Raw genomic sequence first — 16,089 nt, 5'->3', positions numbered from 1 at the left:
TTTACCATGAAAACTAGCATCTTCATACATTTATCTACTTTAATTTTCAAGTAACCATTCAGCATTTTGGTTACGTGCGCTTAAAGTGTCATCAAATTATCGTTTAAAAATGATAATGATCCCTTTTGTATCACTCTTGCACTTTCTTTTTATAGAAACTCTGTTCTGGTTCTTATTTTTATTTTCATGAATCTATCGCCTATGTTGCTTTGTGCTTATTTGGAAAAATCTTTTTCCCGAAGGAGACCTCCAGAGGGATCAATAAAGTTGTATCTATTTTAAGTTCAGTTAAGAATTGGGGATTTCATTCATTAATTTGTCCACATGTTTGCTTGAAATACATTTTATATTATATAAAAATCATAATAATCAAATGTGTAAGTTAATAATAAAATAAATAAAAAATGTAATTAAATTAAAAAATGGTTACCCCCTAAAATAAATGATTTTTTCTTTTAATAACCAAAAAAACAAAATGTTGTTTAAAGAAATAAGACTGTTCGAGGGTCCTTCTCATAAGTCCTTCAAACACATTAGGCGCATCAAGTTTAATATCAAGGTCAAGTAATCTAATGTGGACTAAAAGATGAACAGATCCTTCCTATTTATGTCAGTAACGTTATGAATATTGGCCATTCATATGGAAACATTGAGAAAAAACGATTCAGATGGATAAAGTTTATCAATAAATGTATTTGGAAATTCACTTCAGATGCCGAACAATAGTTTCTTTACCAAACTCTCCTTATAAGGAGTCTGGTGTAAATATGTATTTTACTTTGGGAAGATAGAACATTCCCATCGTATTCCTTTCCTTTTTGAATCAGTTTTATTCTTATTGGAAATCTCTGAATGAGTTTTATCGTTAATAATTTCTTCTCCTTTTCTTCTCCTAACCACTGACACAAACAGTCGTCGACTTTAATTTTGAGCTTTGAAGTGGAGACTCTACCTGTTAACGGACATTTTTCAATTAAATTTACAGTTTATTCTTTTGGCCTTTTGGGTTCGACTAAATTGTTGGCACCTCTGGTCATGATAGATAGTTTAGCCTGAGACAAAACAAGGTCACACCAGCATTTCACGCTAGTTAGCTCGTTTAATTATAACGTAACTTGCGAGCTACAGTTGTGTCCTGTCAAAAAAAGTCGTAACTGTTTTCACTAGTTTATAAAACCAAAACATGTCCAAACATCAGCTTCAAAAACTGATGGAGTCAACTGTATCCGCTCGTCCTCAGTCATCTCCGAGTACCTAGGGATTTCATTGTCTCTTTAGCGGCGGAGGACGTAACGACTGCTGCCATCTAGTGGCCGGTAGGTTTAATTGCGACACAAAAATGAACAAATGAATAGAAAAACTTGTTTTTAATTGGAAGAGAGAAAAGAAAGCGCTGCTGTTGTTAATGGTATCGTGGAAAAATTTTATTTTTTATTTCCTCCTATCTCTTTTAAAAATATGTTCTTGGCCGAGCATGAGAAGGTAGGATGCATGATGGGTAATTAGCGAGCTTCACGACGCGTCTACAGGAGCGATCGTGGACGCTGGAGTTCCCTCGTCCTCTGAAACTTCTCCAAGCATCACATAAACTCATATCCAGAAGACAGAAGTTTGTTTGTCCATCACCGCCTTCATGAGTCGTAAAAAAAATAAATCATCCATTCATGTGACGGTTAATGAAAACGTCTCCGAGAAATATCTGATTGTGGGATTCCGCCTCTGGCGTTTATGTGTTTAGGGGCAATAATTGATTTCTGTGTTGTGCCCCGCAGGTCTTGTCCCACATCTCCACACACACACCGACACACACACACACACACACACACCGCCAAGCATATTGCAGTATTAATGAAACATGAATAAGACATGAAGAGAGACCCCCCTCTTACACGCTCACACAAGGTCTCCCCCCCTCCCCAGCTGCTTCCTGTCTGCAGATTACCCAGCTTTCCCTCAGCTTTGGTTAAGTGGGACCAGGAAGAGATTTAAACCCCCCCACACCCCTCACCCCAGCAGGGGCAGAAACACACGTATCAACATTATCCTTGTCCATCTTATCCTGTTGTCACACGTTTCTTTCTTGTGTTTAGCCGCTTACTTTTCAACTTAACTGCTTCCAGGATAAGAGATGTACGGAAAAAAAAAAAAGCGAACATCTGATTTTAATTTCGGCGTCTTTTTCCGGTGCCGACTGGGAATGATTTAAGGATTCTCAGTAGCAATTTAAACGACACTGATTGTGGCAGTTAACGCGGTAATTTGCAGCAAATACTTCACACCATTATTGTAAATGAGGTTTGTTTTTCAGCTTAATGAGGGAAAACGTCTGTGGATGGAAGTTGGTTCAGATGGATGCACTTTAGGGGGGTTTTTGATCTGTCGTCGTCTTTCCGTGCAGGCCTCGGTTACCGGCGCCCCGAGTCCGGCCCCGCTCGGCTCCCAGGTCCACGCGGCGGCGGTCAACGGAGATAGAAGCGCCCTGCAGAAACTCATCACAGGTAGAAAACTACGTCAAAATATCACTGAGTATCGTTTCATAAAGATCAAGATTTTGCGTATTAATCCATTCTGTATCGTTTTCTTCTTCTTTATTTTTGACAGACAAGACAATGAATGACTTTTTATTCAATTTTTTTAATGTCATCTAGATTTTAAGTGTAAACTTTTCCTCCTGTGGTCGTTGAACCCTAAATTATTCCACTTTTGTCTAAATTAGAAACAGGTAAAGTGTGGTTCGGGGCCCACACACGGCCCTTAGAGTTTATATATATGGACTTTAAGAGGTTTTACTGTTCAAAAAAAGATATGGTAGAAACTACAAACTTGTTTTGTCAATTTTAATTCATTCATTACTCATTCAACTAAAATAACACTTGAATACATTTTTTATATATTATTTTGAATTTCGTCTTTTCGGTAGAATTGTCACTTTAAATGAATCCATTCCCCTTTTCAAGACATAATTATACGTGTATTAGGGTTTCTAGATGATTTTAACAATAGTTTATGATGATGTTATTATGTTAAAATACTTTATAATCTATGTTAAAAGGTCAAATATCTATAAGAAAAAAAGTTATTTGATATAATATTTTTCATTTACATTTACAGTTTTCACATGTATAATTTCATGGCATAATTACACAACCGTTGTTCAAGTTCAAGTTCTTTTATTTGTCAAATATACAAATAATCAACTAAATTAAATAAATAATCAACAATATGGAAATAATTAACTAATAAACAGAATATCAACATAATATTATATATATTATATATATATATTTTCCATATGTATTATTAATATTATATTATATCCTAACAACATTGGATTTTTTGTAACCTGTTTTCCCCTTTTTCTTCTTCAATTCTTTCTTCTGTCTTGTCGGCCCATCACAACAATATATATCGTGGCCCCCTTGAGAGATGTAATTGCAAATCCCTGGTCTAAATAGATGGATAATGTGACTTTTAATACACACAGGCTGAAGTTAAACAGCTTCAACTGACAGTGATGATGAATATAAGAAAGATTTGTCTCTATACTGCTGCTACCTGAAGCTCATCCTCTAGTTGTGCACTTTTAAAAAGACCTTCATTACTCATTAAACCTTTTATTTTTGGACAAGTCTTCATTCTGCAGCCTGTGGCCTGAACAGCCAGTTTCACTTGATTTATAAGCACGTTATTATTGTTTCGGTTTTGTTATTGTTTTGAGCCAGATGAACCAGTCAGGGATTGTTTTGTAACATGAATAGCTCATTGAGAAAGTTCTTGCACAAACATGATCAGATGAAAAAAAAATGGAATAACAATAAAAATCTCTATGATTTAATTGATTTTATATATAAACTTCTTAAATATGTGGCTACCAGTGTGAACGGGAAGATCTCGCCAAGGGCAGTGTTCTTTTAGAAGTTCCTCACTAAGACGACATGAGGATGTGAAAATATGGAAAAACTCAAATGTTTTCATTGATTCATGAAGAAAATTTTTGTTGCAACAACAACCACACGTGCAGTTTTTAGTCACCATTAAATGAAGCCACTTATTATTATTAAATGTAATTGCTGGGATCCTTAATCAACTATAGTCTCACTTCAACTGTAAAGTGTCTTGAGATAACTTAGTTATGATAACACACTTTAAATACAATTTAATTTAATTTAATTGAAAATGAGGTGTAAGGAAAGCTCAATTTATCTTTATTTAAAATAGTAATACATGTATTTATTGGTGTGTTTTGCGTCGACAGCGGGGCCTACGCTGCGGGACCGCGAGGACCAGTTCGGCCGGACCCCCCTGATGTACTGCGTGCTGGCCGACCGCCTGGACTGCGCAGATATTCTCTTGAAGGCCGGAGCGTCCGTCAACAAGACGGACCACAGCCATCGCACGGCCCTTCACCTCGCTGCGCAGAAGGCACGCTCACACACACACACACACACACACTCACACACACACACACACACACCCTACACACACACACACAAAGAGGTTTGTATCGAGTGAAGTTTCTGCAGATTATCCTTAATAATACATAAATAAGGAGGAGAGATCCGTGTAAAAATTCAGGTGAGAAGCTGGTGCCCCCTAGTGGCGAGTGAGAATCAGACTACACTTACATGTTTGGTGTTAGAATTTGTTTCCATAAATCTAAAATTCCTTCTATGCTAAACTGATTTAAAACGCAAGGGGTTGGAAAATTCCGGATGTTTTTGTCACTCCAGGCTAAACCCAACGGGTGAAAAAAGACTCTTCGATAACAACGTGATCTCGTGCTGATACGTCTCTACTCTCGTAGTCAAGTTGTTCCACGATCCTGATGCAGGATCATCATATCATTAAAAGAAGTGGGGGGGATGTGGAGCGAGCGCGGCCAGGATCTTTGCAGAAATGGATCTGTGTGTGTTGGGGTTGCCGGTGATGGGATGCCCTGTCTCTTTGACACCTGATCAATAATTGGCCGAGACAGGGAGAGAGGCCAGGGATTACTGATCTAATTGGACTGAGATTCGTAGAGACGAGAACACACACTCCCTCTCGCTGTCGAGATGCATGCTCACACGCCGGATAGATCCGTCAGGCTGCGGCTCCGCGCTCCAAGAATGGTAAATATACAAAACACACCTGCAGCCGTGTCTATGAAAGAAAGAAAAAAAGAAAAGAAAGAACCATAAGTCCATGTCTGGTCCATACAGTCCTAGAAATATTGTCAAAATAAATAATATTAGAAACGTAGAATAGATAAATACAATTCAATTAAATAAAACTTAGCCTTTTTCCGAGGTCTGTATAATTTGTGGCCTGGTTACGTTTTGTTGTTGCTGTCCAGGTTTGGTATCAGAAATAAATAATTTTGATAATTTATGTTTACTTGTGTCGTGGTCAGATGATATGTTTCCCAAAGTACAAACAGAATAAATAACAAACTTGCATTTTTAGAGGATTTCTTTGTGAAGTGGAAAGATTAATCAAGGAGCCAGAAGAGCCTCAGATAGAGCTGGTTAGTTCGACAAAATGCCAACTTTACACGAGTCCGTTGTTTAAAAAAAAACACAGAAAGGAGCCCCTCGTTCTGGTTTAAAAGATACATATTTACATACCTGTTAAACATATTTACAAACTCTTGAAACACTTTAGGAGAAAATCTGATAACAAATGTACAAACTCAAGAAACTGATTTCAAACAATATTACAAAGTCCTGAAAACAGATTTACAAACTCAAGAAACTGATTTACAAACTCAAGCAGCACATCTACAAACTCACAAAACACATTTACAAACTCAAGAAAATGATTTACAAACTCAAGAAGCACATCTACAAACTCACAAAACACATTTACAAACTCAAGAAAATGATTTACAAACTCAAGAAGCACATCTACAAACTCAAGAAACTGATTTACAAACTCAAGAAGCACATCTACAAACTTATAAACTCAAGAAACTAATTTACAAACTCACAAAACAGAATTACAAATTCAAAAAACACATTTACAAACTCAAGAAACTGGTTTACAAACTCACAAAACAGATTTACAAACTCAAAAAACTGATTTACAAACTCAAGAAGCACATCTACAATCTCACAAAACAGATTTACAAACTCAAGAAGCACATCTACAATCTCACAAAACTGATTTACAAACTCAAGAAGCACATCTACAATCTCACAAAACTGATTTACAAACTCCTGAAAACACAATTCAAAACTCACAAAACAGATTTACAAACTCAAGAAACTAATTTACAATCTCACAAAACAGATTTACAAACTCCTGAAAACACAATTCAAAACTCACAAAACAGATTTACAAACTTCTGAAAACACAATTAAAAACTCACAAAACAGATTTACAAACTCCCGAAAAAACAATTACACACACTTGAAACCAATTTACAAATTCAAGTAACAGATTTACATACTCTTGAAACGATATTACAAAGTCCTGAATACACATCTACAGACTCAAGAAAAACAGATTTACCTAATCTTGAAACAATATTACAACATCAAAAAAACACACTTACAAACTCCTGAAACATTTTTACAAACACTTGAAACAAATTTACAAACTCAAGTAGCAGATTTATAAACTCTTGAAACAATGTTACAAACTCCTTGACACACATTTATAAACACACAAAACAGATTTACAAACTTCTGAAAAACATTTACAAACTCAAGAAACAGATTTAAAAACGTAAGGAACACAGTGTGTTTGACAAAATGCTCACGTAACACCTGTTCAAAGAAATCATTTTGGACTCCTGGTCCTCCAGTAACAAGAATTCACAGCTATTTGAATCATCCTTCCTCTTCATATTTTCTTCATCTCTGAATGTCAATCCTCATCCTTCTTGCACCTTGCTTAAAATACTTTTATAATTCTCATTATTGTTATATTTTCTTGGAAAAATTGGTGATGCTTGAACAGTATTTATCATTTATGACGTCAAACTGTCAAACATGTCTGCAGGGAATCCTTCTCAAAACATTTCTGTCAAAGATGATCGTATCCAAATATGGCGGAACCAAATGTTCTCTGTGAGATCAAGTGGACTTCAACAATAAATGCCAACATAGTATTTCAACTGTAACAATAAGCATGAGAATAAAAGCCTTTATTGAAGGTAAACTTCTCCGAATCAGTGTTAAACAAATGAACAGAGACATAAAACTCTACTTTATTTTTCATTCAGAACTTGAAATCAGTCAATCCCAGATTTGTTGCAGTATTTAGCAATTAGCATCGCTAGTTTTTTGTGGCTTTTTCTTGTGACTCGTGAAGAGCAGATCGACTTCACAGCAGCTTTTAGTCTCAATAATGTTTCATCATTGTAGCATGTTTTTTATAAAGTTCCTCCAGTCTTGATCTCTATAACTGTGAGTGAGTGAGTGAGTGAGTGAGTGAGTGAGTGAGTGTGTGTGTGTGTGTGTGTGTGTGTGTGTGTGTGAGTGAGTTAGTGTGTGAGTGAGTGAGTGAGTGAGTGAGTGAGTGAGTGAGTGAGTGAGTGAGTGAGTGAGTGAGTGAGTGAGTGAGTGAGTGAGTGAGTGAGTGAGTGAGTGAGTGAGTAAGTAAGTAAATAGATCAATAAAGTTCTACCTAACCTAAAGCTAATGTTAGCTTTATTTTTTAATTAACTGTCTCAATTGAAGACATTTGACTAACTTGCAGACCCACAATTAAAGGTCCGTATCAAATGTATCCAAGGGGCCACAATGGGTCCCTCGGCGCCGCTTTAAACTGGCCTTTACTCATGAAAAAAGTCCTCATTTCAAGTTTGGAAAAAGGTTGTAAAGTGAAAATGTCTCTGAAGAAGCTTCATGAAAAGCTTCACTTTGTAATACTGTGTACGTTGTTGTTGTTGTTGTGTCTGATGCAGGGAAATGTACGTTTCTTGAAGCTGCTGCTCTCCAGAGGTGCCAACTGGCTCCAGAAGGACCTGGAGGAGATGACCCCGCTCCACCTAGCCACGCGCCACCCGTCCCCGAAAGCCCTCGCCCTGCTCCTCAAACACATCGGACCTGGAGAGGTGGACACTCAGGACAAAAACAAGGTAGACCCTTTTATAATACAGCAGACTTGATGGTCTATTTACTTGCAGAGAGAGACTTAGATTCGTCGGCCCAGTTTAATATGGATCCGACATGATTATTTGGTTTTGTAATGATCCAATACGCATCATCATGTCAGATGACGGTGGATTTTTGCGAGCTCAGAATAGCCTGTTCGCTGTCGACAAGGCCGTATCTAGGTTACAATCGCAGTCCTCGGCGAGATCCTCAATATGAGCTTTGTGCGGCGATTACGCCTCGTAGATCCTGGACTCTGTGGCGTAGCCCTCGATGGACTCCCGGCACCAAACAACGCTCGCTCTGTCTTCACCTCCGTTTTTTTCGCTTTCTCTTTTCCGACGCCAGCAAACCGCCCTCCACTGGTCGGCCTTCTACAACCGACCGGAGCACGTTCGTCTTCTGATCAAGCACGATTCCAACATCGGTATCCCCGACAGCGAGGGGAAGATCCCGCTTCACTGGGCCGCCCACAGCCAGGAGCCCAGCGCCACCCAGACCGTCCGCTGCATCCTGGTACGCCTGCGTCGCCCGTCACCCGTCCACCTGCCGCACCACCTCACCTGTGCACGTGTTCATCCAGGAAGCAGCTCCCACCGAGTCGCTTCTGAACTGGCAGGACTACGAGGGTCGGACGCCTCTGCACTTCGCCGTCGCCGACGGCAACGAGGCCGTGGTGGAGGTGTTGACGTCGTACGAGGGCTGTAACGTCACCGCCTACGATAACCTGTTCAGGACGCCGCTGCATTGGGCCGCTCTGCTGGGTGAGAGGAAACGAGTTTCGGTGATTCATCTTCGGAGGGATCAGAAAATGAAATCGTTCTTCCTGTGGTTCAGGTCACGCCAAGATCGTCCACCTACTCCTGGAGAGGAACACGTCGGGAACGATTCCCTCGGACAGTCAGGGAGCGACGCCGCTGCACTACGGAGCTCAGAGCAACAATGCAGTGAGTCAGAGAACTGTCGACTCCAAGATGATCCCATGACACATTTGTTGTATCAGTACTTTTGTCTCCAAACACATGAATTCAACTCCAGAAAACTCATTTGGAAACTCAAATATGAAAACTCTTCAAAATTATTTACAAAATCCTGAAACAGACCACAAACTAATTGAAACTTACAAATTAAGAAATTAGTTTACAAACTCTGGAAACTAAATGTGAACACATTTACAAACTCATTCTGTAATTAAACTTATATAGGAAATGTGAACACACTTGAAACACATTTACAAACTCTGGAAACAGATTTACAAACTCATGAAACACATTTACAAACCCTTGAAACAGATTTACAAAGACTTTAAATACATTTAGAAACTCATGAAACACATTTACAAACCCTTGAAACAGATTTACAAAGACTTTAAATACATTTACAAACTCATGAAACACATTTACAAACCCTTGAAGAAGATTTACAAAGACTTTAAATACATTTACAAACTCATGAAACATATTTACAAACTCTTGAAACAGATTTAGAAACACTTGAAACAGATTTACAAAGACTTTAAATACATTTGCAAACTCATGAAACATATTTACAAACTCTTGAAACAGATTTAGAAACACTTGAAACAGATTTACAAAGACTTGAAACACATTTACAAACTCATGAAACACATTTACAAACTCAAGAAACATTGACAAACTCTCGAAGCACATTTACAAACTGATTTACAAACACTTGAAACAGATTCACAAACACTTGAAACAGATTTAAAAATTCTTGAAACAGATTTACAAACTCAAGAAACACATGTAAAACTGAAGAAACAGATTTACACATTTGAAACACATTTGCAAACTCTTGAAACGGATTTTCAAACTGAAGAAACTCATGTACAAACTCAAGAAACAGATTTACACACTTGAAACACATTAACAAACTCTTGAAACAGATTTACAAACTCTTGAAACGTATTTACACACTCTTGAAGCACATTTACAAACTGATGAAACACATTTACAAACTGATGAAACAGATTTAAGACCGCTTCAAATTATTTACAAATTCAAGAATTAATATTCAAACTCATGAATCGTATGTAAAGAATATTAAAACAAATGAACAAACTCTTGAAACACATTTAAAAGCTTATTAAACTAATGTAAAGACTCACAAAACAGAACGACAAACTCTTTAAACTCATTTACAAATTCACAAATGAATGTATACACTCACAAACACTTTGACAATCTCTTTAAAGAGATTTGAAACAGCTTTACAAAATTAAGGAACATTATACAAGCCTTTCTATTTACTTTACTGATAAAACTTCACTTACATGTCCACTTGTTTAAGAAATGAATATTGAATTTAAATGAAAATGACGTCTATCTTGATCTTTAAAGTATATACTTTTTTGAGTATTGTTTTGTTTGTTTAAGCGCTTTGTGACCCTGGTCTGGAAAAGCGCTATATAAATAAATATTACTTACTTACTACTTACTAAGACCCCCACTGTGTGTGTAGGAGACTGTGGGTGTGTTCTTGTCACATCCGTCGGTAAAAGACGAACCCGATCTCGAAGGCAGGACGGCCTTCATGTGGGCTGCTGGGAAAGGCAGTGATGATGTCATCAGGACCATGCTGTCGCTCACACCAAACATCGACATCAACATGGCAGACAAATATGGAGGCACAGGTGAGACGGAGAGAAGGGTATTCAATATTGGAATTTCTGATTTACATCTAAACTGTTGAAACAAATTTAAGAAATCGTGACACAACCCATTAATAATAAGAAAACTAATTATAAACACATGAAACACATTTGCAAACCAATTAAAAGATTCACAGACTATTGAAATACATTTACAAACTCAAGAAACAGATTTACCAACTCTTGAAACACATATACAAATTCTTGAAACACATTTACAAACTCATGAAACAGATTTACAAACTCTTGAAGCAGATTTATAAACTCTTGAAACACATTTACAAACTCATGAAACTCATTTACAAACTCTTGAAACACATTTACAAACTCTTGAAACACATTTACAAACTCTTGAAACACATTTACAAACTCTTGAAACAGAGTCACAAACACTTGAAACACATTTACAAACTCATGAAACACATTTACAAACTCTTGAAACACATTTACAAATGCTTGAAACACATTTACAAACTCTTGAAACACATTTACAAACTCTTGAAACACATTTACAAATTCTTGTAACACATTTACAAACTCTTGAAACACATTTACAAATGCTTGAAACACATTTACAAACTCTTGAAACACATTTACAAACTCTTGAAACACATTTACAAATTCTTGTAACACATTTACAAACTCTTGAAACAGATTTACAAACTCTTGAAACACATTTACAAATTCTTGTAACACATTCACAAACACTTGAAACACATTTACAAACTCATGAAACAGATTTACAAACTCTTGAAACACATTTACAAATGCTTGAAACACATTTACAAACTCATGGAACACATTAACAAACTCTTGAAACACATTTACAAACTCATGAAACTCATTTACAAACTCTTGAAACACATTTACAAACTCTTGAAACACATTTACAAATTCTTGAAACACATTTACAAACTCTTGAAACAGAGTCACAAACACTTGAAACACATTTACAAACTCATGAAACAGATTTACAAACTCTTGAAACACATTTACAAATTCTTGAAACACATTTACAAACACTTGAAACACATTTACAAACACTTGAAACACATTTACAAACACTTGAAACACATTTACAAACACTTGAAACACATTTACAAACTCATGAAACAGATTTACAAACTCTTGAAACACATTTACAAATTCTTGAAACACATTTACAAACTCATGAAACAGATTTACAAACTCTTGAAGCAGATTTATAAACTCTTGAAACACATTTACAAACTCATGAAACTCATTTACAAACACTTGAAACACATTTACAAACACTTGAAACACATTTACAAACTCATGAAACAGATTTACAAACTCTTGAAACACATATACAAATTCTTGAAACACATTTACAAACTCATGAAACAGATTTACAAACTCTTGAAGCAGATTTATAAACTCTTGAAACACATTTACAAACTCATGAAACTCATTTACAAACTCTTGAAACACATTTACAAACTCTTGAAACACATTTACAAACTCTTGAAACACATTTACAAACTCTTGAAACAGAGTCACAAACACTTGAAACACATTTACAAACTCATGAAACACATTTACAAACTCTTGAAACACATTTACAAATGCTTGAAACACATTTACAAACTCTTGAAACACATTTACAAACTCTTGAAACACATTTACAAATTCTTGTAACACATTTACAAACTCTTGAAACACATTTACAAATGCTTGAAACACATTTACAAACTCTTGAAACACATTTACAAACTCTTGAAACACATTTACAAATTCTTGTAACACATTTACAAACTCTTGAAACAGATTTACAAACTCTTGAAACACATTTACAAATTCTTGTAACACATTCACAAACACTTGAAACACATTTACAAACTCATGAAACAGATTTACAAACTCTTGAAACACATTTACAAATGCTTGAAACACATTTACAAACTCATGGAACACATTAACAAACTCTTGAAACACATTTACAAACTCATGAAACTCATTTACAAACTCTTGAAACACATTTACAAACTCTTGAAACACATTTACAAATTCTTGAAACACATTTACAAACTCTTGAAACAGAGTCACAAACACTTGAAACACATTTACAAACTCATGAAACAGATTTACAAACTCTTGAAACACATTTACAAATTCTTGAAACACATTTACAAACACTTGAAACACATTTACAAACACTTGAAACACATTTACAAACACTTGAAACACATTTACAAACACTTGAAACACATTTACAAACTCATGAAACAGATTTACAAACTCTTGAAACACATTTACAAATTCTTGAAACACATTTACAAACTTGTGAAACACATTTACAAACTCTTGAAACAGATTCACAACTTTTTGAAGAAAATTTTAAAAGTCTCCAAACAGAAGCAGCTTTAAAAACTCATTAACAGAGTCTTTAACGAGATTCGCAAACATTTTAAACAAATTTACGAACTGGAGGAAACGTGTCTGAGGGACTTAAATGGTTCCTGTGGTGTATTTGACAAGTCTTGAACAGTAAATCTATATCATTTGTCTCGTGAAAAACATAATATCTTAAGTCATAAATACATAATAGAACTGGACATCGCTGGCTTGTTTTAGGAAGAGTCGGCAAAATGATCTTCCTTGAAGACCAGTTCACTGAACTGACACACAAATGTTCTTACCAGTAAACGTCCGCCCTCTGACCTCGGGGGGATATCCGGGCCGTCATTACGATAACTGCTTCGCTGAGAGACTCATATATTATGCATGCAAAACATGCAGCGCTCGTGTCATGCTCATCACGCGGCGTGAAGGCCAGCGGAGTCGACCAGTGCCAACATCAATTCCTTGCATGCGTAGTGTCAGCGGCCTGGAGGAAGAGGTGCTTCAAGTTGCTCCCTATTAGACGTCTTGTTTAACACTCGCTTGACTTGACACTTCCCACAGAGTGGGTTCAGCGGATGACTGAACAAAAAAGGCAGTGACGAACCCTCCAGTTGTTTATCGTTCTAATATATATATATATGTGCACTTTATGTCTCTGCAGCGCTGCATGCGGCCTCGCTGTCCGGGCATGTGAGCACGGTGAAGCTGCTGCTGGACAGAGGAGCGATGGTCGACTCGGTGGACGTGATGAAACACACGCCGCTGTTCCGGGCCTGCGAGATGGGCCACCGTGACGTCATACTCACCCTCATCAAAGGTAGCGTGAGTTTCGTCAAAGCACAGGCTCCGCCCCCCCCCCCCTTCAATCCAGCAGTGACGTTCTAAGTGTTTTTTTATTTGTGTGATCACAGGTTCTGCACACGTGGACCTTGTAGACGTGGACGGTCACACAGCTCTGCACTGGGCGGCTCTGGGAGGGAACGCCGAGGTCTGCCAGATCCTGATGGAGAACGGGATTAGTCCCAATGTGCAGGTAAACTAGAGTGAGGTGAATATTTAACTTAACTTAAATAGTTTTAACAAGTTAAGCCTTTTTTAAGACATCCACATTATTTAAGACATATATTTTATGTCTCCAAAACTAATATTTTCCCACCTCAGGCATAAAAACCCCACAAAAAATGACTATTTCTTGTTCGACTGTGGATTAATCTTTACCAGCCTGTAACGTAAAACTTTCAAAATCAAGGCCCGGGGGCCAAAACTGGCCTGCCAAGTCATTTGATGTTTTCCCATTCAAGGAAAAAGTGTCCAGAACATGTGACTGTCACAGGCTGAGTTTTGTTTTATTCAAAGACTATGCTTTCAGTATCACTGGCATCATTTCAATAATGATGAATTTTTATTTAAAATGTTATCTTTGTTTATTTATATAATTTGTGAGATGTTGATTCGATTTAGAACTTATTAGTTATAGTCAAATTCTCCATGTTCTTCGTGAAACAAAATTGTAGATTTATATTAAGACACATGTTATTTAATTAACCAGACAACAATAAATAGTTTAAATCTTTTTAAAATACATTTTCTCATAAGAAATTAACCCTCTGAAAGATTCTGTTGTCTAACTACTGTCGTCCAGGACCAGGCTGGTCGGACTCCTCTGCAGTGTGCGGCGTACGGCGGCTACATCACCTGTATGGCGGTTCTGATGGAGAACAACGCTGATCCGAACATGCAGGACAAGGAGGTGAGCGTCCACTGATCCCGTGTGTCGTTGAAGGTTCATCCTCTTCATTTCTTGGGGTTACAGGGACGCACCGCCCTGCACTGGTCGTGCAACAACGGCTACTTGGACGCCGTGAAGCTACTGTTGGGCTACAACACGTTTCCCAACCACATGGAGTACACGGAGGAGAGGTCAGCTTCAGTGCGACAACGCCATGAAATACAGTTTAAATGATTCATTTTTTTTTAATCTTTTTGGATCGACAGGTACACACCTCTGGACTACGCTCTGTTGGGGGGTCACAGTGAAGTCACTCAGTTCATGCTGGAACACGGCGCTCTGTCTATAGCGGCGATCCAGGACATCGCCGCCGCCACCATCCAGGCCGTCTACAAGGGCTACACTGTCCGCAAGGCCTTCAGGGAGAGGAAGCAGCTGCTGATGAGGCACGAGCAGCTACGCAAGGACGCCGCAAAGTGAGATATTTTTCAACATTATCGCTCCCATTTTGGTCTTTCCCTTAAAGGTGTTCAATAGGGGTTTCTATTGGCAAGAATCTGATGATATGATATGTTTCACTATACAGGAGCAAGGATGCGAAATAATGCGATATATTGTAGTACTGTAGAAACAAGGATAAATGTGTAGTACTTGACTCTGGTGTTGTAGAATTTACATACCACATGACTCTTGACAAAGTCGTAACTGCTTTAATTTGTTTTGAAACCAAAATAGGTCCAAACATCAGCTTTTAAAGCTGCTGGAGTCGACTGTATCCTCTTGTCCTCAGCCATCGAGGAGTTGTCGCAGGGTTTTATTGTTCCTTTAGTGGTGGAAGACCACTAGCGTCTAGGGGCCAGAAGTTTAACGCGGCATCATGATCATACACTGCATCATATTTGTATGTTAAATTTAAATTAATAAATGTTATTATTTTACTTTAAACAAACTTCTTTTAAATATAAACGATACCAGAACTACGATAAAATTAAAATATGATCCCTCCGACACACACAATTATTTTTGTTCTTATTGATCATGACTTTAGGTTATACTCCAACTGTTTTAAACCTCACCTACCCATCTTTAACTGTGCTTCTACATCAATAGTTGATGTTTTATTTGGGATAAAAATATATATATTATAAGAGCAAAACAGTTTATTATGAGAACTAATCAAACCCTTTATTTGTATTTTATTAACAAATTAAGGTAACTTTGTGTCAGATTCTGATTAAATGTAA

General features: G+C 37.1%; 1 protein-coding gene across 4 annotated transcripts in view; it reads left to right on the top strand.

Moving 5' to 3' along the window:
• Positions 1-16,089, top strand: part of invs (inversin) — a 64,797-nt gene that overhangs the window by 8,057 nt on the left and 40,651 nt on the right. For all 4 annotated transcript variants that reach the window (XM_087812453.1, XM_087812454.1, XM_087812452.1 and 1 more), the window contains exons 3-14: positions 2,399-2,498; positions 4,256-4,422; positions 7,892-8,065; positions 8,430-8,597; positions 8,665-8,845; positions 8,919-9,028; positions 10,563-10,734; positions 13,778-13,933; positions 14,028-14,149; positions 14,759-14,866; positions 14,930-15,036; positions 15,112-15,321. In XM_087812453.1, coding sequence (XP_087668579.1) covers positions 2,399-2,498; positions 4,256-4,422; positions 7,892-8,065; positions 8,430-8,597; positions 8,665-8,845; positions 8,919-9,028; positions 10,563-10,734; positions 13,778-13,933; positions 14,028-14,149; positions 14,759-14,866; positions 14,930-15,036; positions 15,112-15,321 — 1,775 coding nt within the window. The remainder of the gene's footprint in view (positions 1-2,398; positions 2,499-4,255; positions 4,423-7,891; positions 8,066-8,429; positions 8,598-8,664; positions 8,846-8,918; positions 9,029-10,562; positions 10,735-13,777; positions 13,934-14,027; positions 14,150-14,758; positions 14,867-14,929; positions 15,037-15,111; positions 15,322-16,089) is intronic.

Source organism: Callionymus lyra, chromosome 17, assembly GCF_982586985.1.
Source record: "Callionymus lyra chromosome 17, fCalLyr1.hap1.1, whole genome shotgun sequence".
In the NCBI taxonomy this organism is placed as follows: Eukaryota; Metazoa; Chordata; class Actinopteri; order Syngnathiformes; family Callionymidae; genus Callionymus; species Callionymus lyra.
This window is presented reverse-complemented; position numbering and strand designations above follow the sequence as displayed.